This window comes from Monocercomonoides exilis, assembly GCF_001643675.1.
Source record: "Monocercomonoides exilis strain PA203 chromosome Unknown scaffold10-1930038, whole genome shotgun sequence".
Classification (NCBI taxonomy): Eukaryota; Preaxostyla; order Oxymonadida; family Polymastigidae; genus Monocercomonoides; species Monocercomonoides exilis.
Genome location: NW_027150555.1, coordinates 32,335 through 46,575, shown reverse-complemented (window position 1 = coordinate 46,575; position 14,241 = coordinate 32,335). Strand labels below are relative to the sequence as shown.

The following is a 14,241-nucleotide window of genomic DNA, read 5'->3' as shown; positions in this document are numbered from 1 at the left end:
ATAATCGTTCAGTCAGCACCAGCAGCGCAGGATGAATAGTTGATGGGATATGGTTCAAGTTGTTGAGAAACGCAGGCACATTTGAACGTGTCGATGAGAAGAGGAAAGAGAGAGGACTAACGCACCAGAGTGCACAGATTCAAGATTTGTGAGAGAGAAGGGAGGAGAAGCACTTGCTTGAAGGCAGAATCAACAACGAAGAGAAATTGATGGCCAAACACAACTCAAGACAGGAAGCTGCGATGGAAGAAAAGAAAAAAATGAAAAGCTCCATCATCAGGAAAATCAACACTGCTTCAACATATAAAACGCTGACGTTCCTTAGCAAATGGGATGAATATCATCGCGAAGAAGATCGGAGCGAGTTAATATCAATGGGTCAATCAGAGTTGTTTCATGTATCTCCAAAGTCTCAGTTGCCTCAATTCGCTGGGAAAACAGTACCACATAAGCTTTGATCTTCCTTTTCAAAAAAATCCCTTCTCGTGAAACACAAATGAAAGAATCAAATGAAAAAGTTGCTTTTGAGATTCTTGCTTTGTTGCAATTTTTGTTTAGAAGCAACTGTTTCGATTCATTTTCTTTGAATGAATGATTCGTTGTTATTTTTTTTTTTTTTTTTTTTTTTTTTTTTTTTTTTTTTTTTTTTTTTTTTTTAATAATGAAACATACAAAAAGAAGAAAGAAAAATATTTCGGAATAAAAATGAGATATTATTCGTTGACACAAAAATATGTCTTTTTTTCTTCTTCCTCAAACAGTGGAAAATATGTTGTTTTTTCAATCTGAAATTCATTCCCAAATAATAAAACTGTAAACACACAGAAATGAAAAGTCTGAAACATGGTGCAATTTTTCCAAAAAGAAAGACGCAATAAGAATTTTAAAGAACAAGAACACTTTTGACAGTGGTTTTCTTTTTGTTGATCAACAACCAATTGTCTTTCTATGAAAATGTTTTTGATTTTGATTCTCGCGAACTTTCTGTTTGCAAGTTGTCCCACTCGGCAAGACGATTACAAAAATCTGTCAAATGTATTTTCCGATGGCTATCCCGAGGCAGCTATTGATGCCGTTTTTATTTCTGAAAAAGGAGACGATTCGAAGCAGAACTGTGGAAGTGAAGCGGATCCGTGCAAAACAATTTTGAAAGGAATTGAGCTGCTTGGGGAAGGTCCTGGAGATAAAACCATAAAGATTGTTGACTCAACTGAAACACCTTACAGTTTTCAATTTTCAAAAGATTTCAGCCTTGCGATGGAAGCAGCATCGGAACAGGGAACGAGAAGAACAGTCAATTTTGAATTGGATGACATTGCTGCGAAAGGGATGTTCCACATGGCAAATGAGAAAACCCTGACTCTGGAACATTTGACATTTAATCTTATTCCATTTAAAACTAGACAGTCATCAAAGGAAGCAGAAGAAGCATCTGCAATTATTCTTTCTAGAGGCCTTGAAGGTGATTTGACAATAATGGATTGCAACATATATTTTCAAAAATGGATTGATGAATATGCCCCATTTTCGATCTTGAGAATAACAGAAGGTAAATTATCAATTGATGGATTTTTTTGGGGTTATTTAAGATATTATTATCTATCTGGTGTGACCATTCTGCACATATCCGAAGATGTTGCTGTACAAAAATTGAAGAACGTTCAAGTGGACTATGCAAAGCTTGAAAAAGAATGTGCACTGGAGCTTCCATCTTCGTTCACACTGGAAGGAGGCCGCTTAAGCTCTGTTGAGAGGGGAAATGCAGGACCAGCGTTGCTCGAAGCAAAAAGTGGGAGAGACAAAAAAGTGAAGATAATTATTTCCGAATGTACAATATCTTCGATTCGATCTCTGAAATCAGAAAATGGTGGCTGCATTTATTTTGAGATGATGAACCCAGAGAGTGAACTGAACATTCTCGATACTTCATTTGATTGGGGAAGGGCTGTTCGTGGAGGAGAAGTGATGATTGGTGTGATGAAAGGGAAAGTGAAGTTGGAAAATGTCGAGTTTCGCAGCTGTGAGGCAGCTTCCGATGGAGGAGGGCTGCTGATACGTGACCTGACGCAGATGGCAGAATTTGAATGCAGAAACGGTACATTTCTGGAATGCAAGGCAATGACAGGCGGAGGGATGGCAATTCATTTAGGAGAAGAGGCAAGACTGATCGACGAAATTTTGTTTAAAAACTGTTTCTTCAAAGATAATTCAGCAGAACAGTGCGGAAATGATCTTGTATTGAGCAGTGAAAGAGACATCGAAATGAATCAATCGCCTTTTGATGCAGATTCCTTCAGTTTGACAAAAGACCATCGAGTAGGAGCGATTAAGAAAGATGGAGCAATTGTTTTTCATGAAGATTGGCTGCGCGTTGACACAGCAGAGGTTGATGTTGATGGCGAAAAAGGAGAAGACAGTGAAGGATGCGGAAGAAGAAGGGAAAGGCCTTGCAAGACGATGAAGCAGGCTCTCTTGAATTGTCAGCAAGGAAGAACATTTACAGTATATACAACTGAAGACCACAACAAATACGACATTGAGTCAATACTGATTGAAGAAAGGTTTGCCACAGTCACAAACAGAAAAAACAACATCATCAGCATTACAACAGTTCTAGACGAAGCGAAGGTGCACCTAGGTGAGGGACTGTTTAATGTGCGGCAAAATGCGAATTTTCGACTGTACAGAGCAGATGTGCAAGTGGACACAACGAGACAGAGCGGGAGAGACAATGGCCTGTTTGTGTGTGATGGAGACGGGGTGTACACTAAAATTGACCAGGTGAACATCTCATGCACAGATTCAAAACAGATGCTGAACTGTGTGCTGATTGAATGCAAAATGGGAAAGCTCTCTCTTAACTACGTGCTTATCTCTCATTTCACATCTTCTTTTGCAATCATATTGGTTGAAGCTGCGAAAGATGTTGATTTATATGAATTGAGCATGGACACAGTCTCCACTACGAGCACAACACAGTCAATTGTTACTATTTTGGAGAAGTGCAGTCAGCTTAGTTTTTTCGATGGAAATTTTTCCAATTGTCACTCGAAAGAACACAAATTGGGAGGAGTTCTGTATTTGGAAATTGGAAATTTTAATTATTACAGTTTTTACAATGATGAATTCAATAATTGCTCATGTAAAAGTGCACAAAATGCAATCAATGAATGGAGTTTTCTGTCAAACGAAGAGCCGAAAGGTGGAGCGATGTTTATTCGAGTTGCTGACAAAATAACAGCAGAAGTGAATTTGAGATTGAACGGGATGATATTTAGTAACTGCTGCGCGGATAGAGGAGAACTTGTATATCTTTCGTTTCCGATTGGAAGAAAGCAGATAAAAGAAGAATTGTTTGAATTTGAGATGGAAGAGATATATGGAAATTCGAATCTGATGCTTTTGGAAGAAAGGAACGGGGGAGAGGTGAATGTTGTTGATCTTCTGAGCGATGAAGCGAACAAACTGCCGTATCATTCGAAGAATATTTATGTTGGAGGAGTGAAGGCCAGTGACGACAAAATTTGCGGGAAAAAAGAAAAACCGTGTGATCTGATCAGCACCGCCATTGAGCATGGAATCCAGAATGGAGTTATGACGATGCATGTTATTGGAAGAGTCTTCGTGGACAAGCCGTTTTTGATTGACGAGTACGTAACACTCACTTCTGCATCTGAACCATCATCTGAGTGGGAACAGAGATATGGTACTGTTTCAAAGAATTTGACAACCACAGAGAAGAATCGGGGCGTCCTTCGAATTGGTGCGAATATGAAAGCGGAGGAGTCAATTGCTGTGTTTTATACGAAAGACTATTATCTGAGGTTTGAGCACATTGACATCGAGTATCCAGATGCCATTGAAGGAGACGTACTGGATGTGATTTGTACTGAATATAACTTGAAAATAATTGATGTTGTCTTCAGGCCATGGCATACTGGATTGAAAGGAGAAAATGCGAAGGGTGGAGAAGGAAGGGCTCTTCCGTATAGGCTGATAGTGTTCAAACAAGGATCGGAAATATTTTCACAGCTAGTCATTTACGGAAGAAATAGTAACGGCACAAATGGTAAACAAAACAACGAATTCAGAAATTCAAAAGAAAGAGAAAAGAAGAATGACTTTTTGAAATTGGAGAAGCCATCTGCAAGCAGCGATCAGAAGAATGAAATCGGAGAAGAGGAAAGTCAGCTGTGTTCATGGGATTCTGGATTGCTTTATTTATATGGAGCGATTCGCATAACCATTAATGACAGCTCGTTTGTGGACATCAGCGACGGCGCGATTTATTCAACGTATTCTCGTCTGACCTTGAACAACTGCAGCTTTGTGAACAATCACCCAATTGGAGAGAATTGGGAGAAGTATCCTTCGATGAGGCACAACATCATAGTTAACTCAAATCCAATGTTTAATTATACTTATATAAACTCCTTAGCACCTGGAAGCGATGGATTGAATGGAAAACCATTTGGAATGGTTACCAAAAGTAAACCAGGTGGAAATGCTGCTGATGATATGGACTCATATTTCTTCACCCCCATTTTGAAAAATGCAACGATTACTAAAAAGACAAAGGGCGAAGTCGAGGAAGGAAAAGGAAAAATTATCGAACCAGATGAAGGAGCACAAGCTGTGATTCACGGGTCGTATCTATTTCCATGTGAACTTACAGTTGAAGCATCAAAGAAAAGAGTGGGGAAAATGAAGGAGTGGATTGAATGCCCCGTTTCTGAGTATGTGAACGAGGCAGAGATGAGAGTGATAATTCCTTCATCACTGCTAGAAGGTGATGAATACACGTCGTTGGTTTGCCGGCTGAGATACCCAAGCGGCATATCAGAAGGAGAAAAAAGGAGCACCGAATATATTACTTTGGTGAAACAAAAGAAAGAAGATCCGAAGAAGTTGACAACAGCTCAGCTGGTGGCAATTGCTGTATCTGTGAGTGTGTTTTCAATTGCTGCAGTTGTGGGGGCTGTAATTGTTGCCTGTGTGGTGAGAAAGAGGAAGCGAAGGCAATACAAGCGGATTGCGGATGAGAAGAATTAGCAAGGAGCATTAGAAATGGGATTTATAGTGGATGGTTCTTTTTATTTTTAATTTTTTTTCCCCTTTCTTTTGAAATGTTTTCCCACTTGTTTGAAGAGGGGGAAAAATATATGTATGTATATTTTTGAAATTACAATTATTTTAATTTTTTTTAATAATTTCCATTTAACGATAATTGTTGAGAGTTTTATTTCTGTTTCAATTATTTTTTCATTTTTTCCATCATTAACTTTAGAGATATTTTTTTAAAAAAGTTATATTTCTTTATGAAAAAAATTTTTTATATGGCGTTTGCCATTATGTTTTTGGAACTTCTTAAGAGTTTTTTAACATTTTTGTATAAAAATGGATTTGTATATCTGTTTATATTTATATCGAAATATTTCTGTTGTTAGATTTGTTCAATGCGCCTCTTTTTATGAGAATTTATATGAATAGAATTGCAGTTCAAATTTTTCATTGTTGGAAAGTGAAAGTCATCATATACCAGCTTTTGGAAATATTTTTAAAAAGAGACAGAGAGAATGCTTTTTTTTCCAATTTCATTATTTTTACAAGATTCTTTAACAATTAGAAACAAATTTTAAGGAAAAATTATTCTCCATGAAAAAATGCTTTATTTGTACCAAACTTATTCTGCTATCATATCATAAAAAGAATAACATTTTTTCACCTTAAAGAATATTGAAAAATTATTGTATAATGAAAAAGATTGTTAAAATATGAGCGCTGCAAAAATCTGAAAACAAAAACTATATTCTCTCATTTGAAAGATAGTATTTTGATGCAACTCACAAAATTTGACTAAAAGCAAGCAATAAGGATTTGATAATAGTTCGGAACTCCAAAACAAAAACCCAATTAAGCACCCACAAAAATAAGGTGATGGAAGATTGTGACAACAGGAAGAAACTGTTCATTTCAACTATGGAACAAAATATTATTGGAAAGCAATGTTCTCTTCATCTCTCAACAAGAAGCGAACCCCTTCAAACAATTTAAGTTTCATAAACTTTTTTTATTTTCAATGAATCTCAAAAATGATAAAGCATGCCAAAATTTAAAATGGAAAATATCAAGATGCTTCCTAAAACACGATTCTCTTTTCTCTTTCTTTTTCTTTCTTAAATCACTTCTCCCAGTTCATGTTTCTCCATTATCTTCCAGTCCCATTAAATATTCTTTCTCAAAATGAAGCTTGTTTGCAGCAATCTTCTCCAATTTGTCCTTTTTTCATTTGATTCAAGACGCACGCATGCAGGCTGATTTACGGACTTGTTATATTTCGGGGTTTGTTATTTTATTTGATGATTTCGTTATCTTGCTATCAAACAAATCGCTTTTCTTATGTTGTGAAGAATGAAACGCATTTAACAAAAAAGTTTTTGATAAAAAAAGTTAGAAAGAAGAGGGAAAACAAAAAGGGAAATTTTTATCTGAAGAAGCGAAAAAAATAAAGAGATGGCTCAAAACATTGGATAAATCCTTTTTGTCAAGTTTATCGAGGAACAAAGAGCGTGTTTTTTTCTTGAGCAGCATCATAGGAGTATTTTGAGCAATGAAGGCCAGATGCAGTGAGGTTGGCAAATTGTGCATTCACATTTTTGAAAACTCGGCGAAAACAAATCAATAAAAATTAAAGACTTGTTAGAGATGTGAGCACTTGATGCAATTAAGGGAGAAATTCATAACAAATATTGGATAACGAAATGGAACAAAATTATTTTGATATTTTATGAATCAATACAAAGTCGTTTGAAAGAAGAAGAAGAAAAAGGGGAAAGAATAGAAATTGAATGAGAAGGAAAAGAAAGAAAAAGAAGAGAATCATTGAAATCATAAGAAGAACCATTAATTGAAGAAAGAGAAAGAGAAGATAGAGCCAATATATTCATCACACAAGAAACAACTCATTCTTCCCCCAAAAGAGACGAAACATTCTTCGAAGAAGACAATTTCGATAAAGACATTGACTTCTTACCTTCAATTGCAGAAAACTCAATTTTTAACAAAAATTAATTTGGAAACAAAGGAAAATGCACAAAGAAACTCAAAGAAATTTCATTTTTGGACTGCTTCTCTGATATTCCTGCATTGTTTTCGGAGAAATTTCAAATATTTCTCCGAAGACGATCAGTGTTGTAGAGCATTTTGGAGATAATCATAATCAAATATCTCATGGGTTTACTTCTTCATCTTCTTCCTCTTCTTCTTCTCGTATTTCTCGTTCTCCAGCTTTTTCCTCTAAATCTTCCCTTCCTCCTCTTCTTCCGCCTTCTGCTCCCCCTTCTGCTCCTGCATCTTTGTTTCTTCTATTTCTTCTTCTCCAATTTCTTCTTCTTCTTCTACTTTAAATTCTTCATTTAATTCTTCAATTTCTTTTCATTCAAATCACAAAAATATTATTTCTTCTGCTTTTTCTGGTTTCATTGATCCTTTCGTTTCCTCCCTCCCTTCTTCTCACCATTTCTATTTTGAAGATTAAAATTCTTCTTCTTCTTCTTCATTTTCTTCTCGTTTTCCTTCTTCTTCTTCTTCCTACACCTCCTTCATCATCATCATCTTCTTCTTCTTCACTTCCTCTTCTCCCTTCCTCTTCTCTTCACCATCAACCAGACTCACATATCCAATTTCTCATCCTTTTTCTTAATTCTCTTGTCATCCAATTTCAGAAACGGGAATGAAGGCAGAAAAGAAAACTCTTTCGCAACATATCTGCATTATGTTTTCGTCCACTTTCCATATGCTTCCAATACTCTCCGCACTTTCTCTCTCATATTTTCTTCTCTTTCTCCTTCTCCTTCTTCTTCTTCTTTTCCTTCTCCTTCTTTTAAACTCTCCATCTCAATCTCCTTCGTCAGCGCCTCCACCGTCTTGCTCATAGACGCTGCGCCACCAAAAAACTGATCTTCGAGTTCTTCTTTTCCCATCACCAGACTGGCTATATGATAATTTATCAGCGCCCAGCTTTCCTTTCATTCTTCTCCACTTCCTTCACTCTTCCTTCCTTCTCCTTCTCCCTCATCCTCACAAACGTGTAGTAATGCCCAGCCTCAATACTCCCACTGTGGCATATCACACCCACCAGGCTGTACCGAGCGAACGAGCTCGGACTCAAAAGCTTCGCAAACCCGCCCTCTGGAGCTGGCAGCAGCAGCAGCTGCTTCTGGATTGCTTCAGCTGCTCCTTCGAAAATCTCCTTTTCTGTCTTCACTCTCTCTCTGAATGCTCCCTCGACTCCTCCATCAGAGGAGACAAGTCCAGATCCTCGTCAAGGGGGAAGCGGAAGAAGGAGTTCACTTTCTTTCTCTGGAATGTGCTTTGATCGATGTCGAAGCGCCGCAGATGAACGAAAAGCATATTTGGAAGGACTCTCAGACTGCTTCGGTGGATGGCTCGTGAGGGGGAGCGGACGGGAGTTACACCAACATCACCAATGAGACTGCCACTTTTTCCTTCTCTGCTATTTATCCCACCACTTCCTCCTCCTCCTTCTCTTCCTTCTCTTTCCATGCTGCTGCTTCTGACGCTGCTGTTCATAAAAAACGAGCATTTTTTGCGTGTTTCTGTGTGTTTTTCCTGCTCTCTTTGCATCATCCACATCGTCTTTGCTCCGGAATGAGAGGAAGAAAGCGAGTTTACAAAGATAGAGAAGGATTCCTTGTGCAACGAAGTGAAGGAAGGAGAGAAACCAAAGTGAGAAGAAGAAGAAGAAAGAGAAGGATAAACAGGATTTCGTGGCTTCGTTTACAGCTGCGTTTGCGACAAATATTGAAATCCAGTTGATGTTCTGCTTCTTTCTTTCTCCTTCTCCATCTTCTCTTTCTTCTCCTCCTCTTCTCTCAAGCACTCCTCACACACATAGTCGTTTGTGAACAAGCCCCGCATCATCGCATGCAGCGACTGAATGAGCGAGTCAAACCCAGCCACTTCTGTCTCCAGCATGTAGAATGGCTCCACGTTTCTTGTCACATGCCCTCTCTCGCACATCACCTCGTTCAGCATCCGCCCGCCAAACAGCTTCCGCTCCACGTTTGGAGCACTCTGCATGTCAAAGTACATCTCCAGCTGCCCAAACAGCTCCGGCACAAACTCAACCACATCGCCCTGCTGCCCCACTCTCATTCTCTCTCCTTCTCCATCTGTAAACACCGACATCAGTCGATCCAGTGTCACTGGCCGTCTTTCCTTGCGGTTGTATGTTTCCTTCATCTGCTCTTTCACCTCGTTCCACACATGTGCAAAGCGCCATCTCTCTCCTTCGCTCAGCGTCTTCACTCTCACCTTCAGCCTATGTGCTTCTCCTTCGTCCATTCCCCACTCGGACGAGTAGGTGATGATGATGATGCTGCTTCTATTTGACTCAGTCACCAGGTTACGCGGCGTGTAGCCAGCACAACATTCTCCCTTGTAGGCGATGAGGGTGTAGCTGAACTGGCTGTGGAGGGCAAGCAAAGTGAGAGAGGCGACGGAGAAGCAGAGCATTCCTGGGTTTATAATGCCTCGGATTAGGCGGGGCAGAGAAAGATAGGCGAGCAGTAAAGGCGGAAGGAGGCTGGGAACAGGGGAGAAGGGGATAGAGAGTGAAGAGGAAGAGGAAGAAAAAGAAAAAGGAAAAAAGGAAAATAAAGAGGAAAAAAGCTATTTTTGAAGAAGAATATAATTTTTTCTTACGAATTGATAACTCGATGAAAAGACGTTCGATATTATGAGAAAAGAAAGAACAAGGAAAGAACTTAGCTATTTTTTTGGAGAGAGAGAGAGAAGAGAAAAAGTATTCTTCCCAAATATTTCTTTTGAGAAATGATGAAGAATATGTTTGAATAAATTATTCCGTCAAACATCCAAAAAGATCAATGGAATGGGGGAATTTTCATGGAGAATAATGAAAATGATCATGAGAAGGAAAAGAAGCAGAAAATAAAACAAAAGCGGGGAAAATAAAATAAAGAGAAATATTTCTTCAGATGCTGCTCATTCTCCGAATATGGTTCAAAAATATTAACAAGAGGTATTTTGAGGATGTCAGCAGAAGAAACGTTAAAGATGAAGGAAATAGAGAAAGAATACGCATTTTTCACATTGAGGGATGTGATGAGGAACAGAATTTACAGAGAAAAGAGAGACGGAGAGAAAAGATTGAACTGATTAAGTTGAATAAAGAAGGAAAAAGATGAATGGAGATGAGGAAAAGGAAGAAAGGAAGGAAAATTTAAATGAAAAAGGATAAAGAGAAAGAGAATGATAAGCAAAAGGAATTCTGCACATTTCCATGAACAAAATCACGACAATTAAACTCATAAAATTTCAATGCATTTAACTTTTCTTTTTCCTCATCATCTTCCTCTTTGTTTTATTCAAATTCTTATTCTTCTTCTTCACTTTCTTCACTTTCTTCTTCGTCTTCTTCGTCTTCTTCGTCTTCTTCGTCTTCTTCGTCATGTTCAACTGGAGTAGCATGCCGGTTGGCTTTATCATCCCGGAAGCGGAGAAGCGAAGAGAAGAAGAAGGCAGTAGGAGATGAACAATCATCATCAGCACCTGCGAGTGACCCTTCGGATGTGTCTGCGGTGGCAGCACCATACACATCAGCAGGAGCGATGGACTTCATCGAGAGGCGGCTGGAGTGTATGAAAATCACAGACAGTCGTAACTGAGGGAGCAACAAGCGCTACGAATGATTTGTTGTGGCTCGGCGGGTGGTGCTGTGTGGGGGTGTTGTGTGTGCGTACGGTGTGGCGCTTTCAGCAATTCATTCGATTCCGCTGGCGATACCTCTTCTGTCGCTTACAGCGTCGGTGGGCACGAAGTCGGGGAGCAAGCGGATCTTTGAAGCGGCAGATGTGAATGCGCTCCCATCGATCTACGATCTGTTCGACCCATCGCTGCTACATATATGTCGATCGCCGCAGTCGAACCGTGTGGTGGTGAAGCTGGATGAGAAAGTGATGGGGCGAGGGGTTGCAGTGTGTGAAGCGGGAGAGATTGTGGAGAAGGTGCTGGAGGAAAAGGGGCTGAGGAAGAAGAAGCAGAGAAGAGAAGCAAAGAAAAAAAGAGAGAAGAGAAAAAAAGGAAAAGGAATGTTAAAAAGAATTCAAAAAGTGGAAGCTAACTTGAGTAGATGATTGGAGAAGAAAAGGAAGAAGATAAGAGGTGATTGAGCAACATCTGGGCAGGAATTAAACTGAGGCAGAGGTTAAGAGGCTGAGAATGAAACTCTTCCCTAATTTTCACAGCATTCATTGCCAAAAATCATTTGAAAGCCAATTTGCCTCAGAGGAAGTTAGAATTGCTGCATTCTTTGAAAACATCAAGCTCATCTGCACATCGCCCTCATCAGCACAGACAGACAACTTTCACAGCCTCCTTCCATTTGTTCTCTTTGACTTTGTCAACTTCAAATCACAGAAATGCTCATTTGATTGAAAAGACGCCAAACTAAATTTTCAGTTTGATTGGCAAATTCTTAAAACAAAACAAGGTTAGTTGAATTTATCTTTTCCAAAAAATAATTTTTGAATAAGCAAAGATTGATTCGCTAATTTAATAAAAATTGAAAGAGGGAGGAAAAAATAATTAATAATTAAGAAAAAAGGAAATAAGTCAAAAGAAAAATACAATAAAAAAATTCAAAGTAATTGTAAAAATAATTGTAAAAATGAAAAAATGAAGTTAAAAACAATTTGAAAAAAAATAGAAAATATTCAGAAAATAAGAAAAAATAAATAAATAAATAAAAATAAAAATTGTAATGAACAGCTTCAAATGTTCTGCTAAAATGAAAAAACAATCAAAAGCAAATCGAAAGGAGATCAAAATGAAATTTGTTTGAAGCATGTTCAAATATTTATTGAAAGAGAAAAAGAAATTCTTATGAAAAAAAAAGAAAAAGTCATGAATTAAGATATGTTGCCAAACGGCCTTTATAAACATGCATGCAAATCTGTTGGTTCGTTTGTTCAATAATTCAGAAATAATATCTTCAATGCAAATGATTCAATCACTCTTGCGGAATTATCAGTCTTCTTCTATTTCTGGCGTATCTATTCCAACACTCACCATCTCAAATCTATTACCAGCTGCAATCCATAGTTTCATTTGTTGCGGAAAGGTATCTCGTTTCAACTTGTAAATCCGCATATTTCCTTCCCTATTCGACCTTTATCGCTACGTGTATTTTCTTTCCACTCTTATTCTGGGGTTTCTTTAATATTTCCTTGATCAAATCCATTTCCTCTTTCATTCCTTCATCAGCATCGCCAGCTTCATAAGTGCAAATTAGCTCATCACATTTCATCCATTCTGGTACTTCACTTCCAACATATCTTTCCCAATAATCTGCCATTCTTTTTCCATCCCTGTCCGCAACCCGATTGTCATGTCTCATCCATTCTGGAGGTTCAGTTTCAGTAAACTGAATCCATTGCATTGCCATTGTTCGCCCAGGCATATCAGTAAGTTTGTTGTCATGCATCATCCACTCAGGTGGCTCTGTCTTGACTTCTTGAATCCACTTCATCGCCATCGTTAAGCCATAACAGTTTACAAGTGTCTCATCGTGCCTCATCCATTCTGGTGGGTCTGTTTTAACACATTCAATCCACAGCATGGCCATTGTTCGTCCTTTCTTATCAATAAGAGCAGGATCATTCCTCATCCATTCTGGTGGTTCTGTCTTGGCATTTTCTATCCATAGCATGGCCATTGTCCATCCATCTTTATTTTTTTGAGTATTAATATGTCTCATCCACTGCGGCGGTTCAGATCTTGCATTATATATCCATAACATGGCCATTGTGTCCCCGTTCTTATCAGCAAGAGTAATTTCATGTCTCGTCCATTCAGGGGGTTCAGTTTTGATAAAATTTATCCAATAAATGGCTATTGTCCTACCTTCCTTGTCTGCAAATGTATTTTCGTGCCTCATCCACTGTGGCGGTTCTGTTTTAATATTTTCTATCCATATCATTGTCATTGAGTACCCATTCTTATTGGCAAGTGTGATATCGTGTCTCATCCAATCTGGCGGTTCTTTCTTCACGCTCCGGATGTAGTGCATGGCCATCGTCCAACCATCCTGATCATAAATCGTTACGCCATGTCGAATTTCCAACGGAGGATCTGTCTTTTTCTCAATGATCCAACGCATTGCCTCTGTTCTTTCTTTATCATCCTTTAACAAAGGATCACAATTCATATTTTTCATGTCTGTTTTATTTTCTATTTTTCCATTCAATTCTTCGGATTCGTTTTTTGTCATGCAATATAAGCCGTGAAAATGTCAATCGTTTGCCAACAATTTTTCAGATAAATATTATATTTTGGATCAAGAATATTGAGAAAAATAAAAGGAATTAGAATAAGATAATTTTGTTGAAATAAAATACTTTATTCGAATAACCAAAGTTTATTTGGCATATGCTCACTTCACCTTTCAAGCCAAAAATAATTCTAACGACTTTGTTTTTATTTATAAATTGCAGTAATGCATAAATAACATGTTAATAATAGTGGGTTTTAGTTATTTCAATTTTAAAAGTGTATGAAAAAATAAAAAGAATATTATTAAAAATGGTCAAAAATGTGAAGATTAAGAATATTCACTGGCATCTTCTCCATCTCCTGTGTTGTCGTAATCTCCTTCATGAATTTCAACTTCTTCCTGCTCAATTTTGGGAACATCTGCTTCATCGTCTCCTTCTCCATCATCATAGTCATGGGGAAATGCAGCTTTTGTAAGTTTGTAATTGGATAAATTCCTCACAAATTCTGGTAGAGCATATCTTTTTCTCGTTGAAGCAAAAATGAAGCAATAAAATTATCGATGAACTTTTCTTTGATTCCACATGGAGGCAATGATCTTCTGAAATGAGACCAACAACCTTCGATGAAATTTGTGCACACTCCTGTTTCAGAATTTTTGAATTCATATTAATGGCAGACTGTCAGATGCTTGAAACACATTTCATTCAAGCATTTATATGCACCCCACTCATCACTGAAAATCATAGTTCCTTTTTGAAAATTGGCTTCGTTGATAAGAAACAGAGTCTCCTTTTTTATATTTGAAACTCTGATATAGGCCTTTGCGACAAGCCGACTTATAAAAATGGTTTCGACAAGTCGACAGACAGGAAATTCATTTTTTTATTGATAAGATATTTTTTTTTCCATTCATTATTAATAAAC

General features: G+C 37.9%; 6 protein-coding genes across 6 annotated transcripts; 1 reads left to right on the top strand and 5 right to left on the bottom strand.

Annotated features, from left to right (window-relative positions):
• Nucleotides 1–954: 954 nt before the first annotated feature.
• On the top strand, nucleotides 955–5,624 carry MONOS_2735 (uncharacterized protein; the record flags this gene model as incomplete). The annotated part of the gene is made up of 1 exon (XM_067872678.1): nucleotides 955–5,624. One exon carries the CDS (start codon nucleotides 955–957, stop codon nucleotides 5,050–5,052), a length of 4,098 nt encoding a protein of 1,365 aa, XP_067731809.1. The 3' UTR covers nucleotides 5,053–5,624.
• Nucleotides 5,625–7,772: 2,148 nt separating this feature from the next.
• MONOS_2734 (uncharacterized protein) lies at nucleotides 7,773–7,982 on the bottom strand (the record flags this gene model as incomplete). Its single annotated transcript, XM_067872677.1, has 1 exon — nucleotides 7,773–7,982. The coding sequence occupies one exon, from the start codon at nucleotides 7,980–7,982 to the stop codon at nucleotides 7,773–7,775; it is 210 nt and encodes a 69-aa protein (XP_067731808.1).
• Nucleotides 7,983–8,262: 280 nt separating this feature from the next.
• On the bottom strand, nucleotides 8,263–8,592 carry MONOS_2733 (uncharacterized protein; the record flags this gene model as incomplete). Its single annotated transcript, XM_067872676.1, has 1 exon — nucleotides 8,263–8,592. One exon carries the CDS (start codon nucleotides 8,590–8,592, stop codon nucleotides 8,263–8,265), a length of 330 nt encoding a protein of 109 aa, XP_067731807.1.
• Nucleotides 8,593–8,799: 207 nt separating this feature from the next.
• Nucleotides 8,800–9,619, bottom strand: MONOS_2732 (uncharacterized protein; the record flags this gene model as incomplete). Its single annotated transcript, XM_067872675.1, has 1 exon — nucleotides 8,800–9,619. Exon 1 carries the CDS (start codon nucleotides 9,535–9,537, stop codon nucleotides 8,800–8,802), a length of 738 nt encoding a protein of 245 aa, XP_067731806.1. The 5' UTR covers nucleotides 9,538–9,619.
• Nucleotides 9,620–10,417: 798 nt separating this feature from the next.
• MONOS_2731 (uncharacterized protein) lies at nucleotides 10,418–10,663 on the bottom strand (the record flags this gene model as incomplete). The annotated part of the gene is made up of 1 exon (XM_067872674.1): nucleotides 10,418–10,663. One exon carries the CDS (start codon nucleotides 10,661–10,663, stop codon nucleotides 10,418–10,420), a length of 246 nt encoding a protein of 81 aa, XP_067731805.1.
• An 880-nt stretch (nucleotides 10,664–11,543) lies between these two features.
• Nucleotides 11,544–13,402, bottom strand: MONOS_2730 (uncharacterized protein). Its single transcript, XM_067872673.1, has one exon. It carries the CDS (start codon nucleotides 13,310–13,312, stop codon nucleotides 12,203–12,205), a length of 1,110 nt encoding a protein of 369 aa, XP_067731804.1. The 5' UTR covers nucleotides 13,313–13,402; the 3' UTR covers nucleotides 11,544–12,202.
• Between the last annotated feature and the right edge of the window lie 839 nt (nucleotides 13,403–14,241).

What these genes read in the sequence shown, in the direction of transcription:
- MONOS_2730 (XM_067872673.1), bottom strand. Translation starts at nt 13,312, where the DNA reads ATGACAAAAAACGAATCCGAAGAATTGAATGGAAAAATAGAAAATAAA.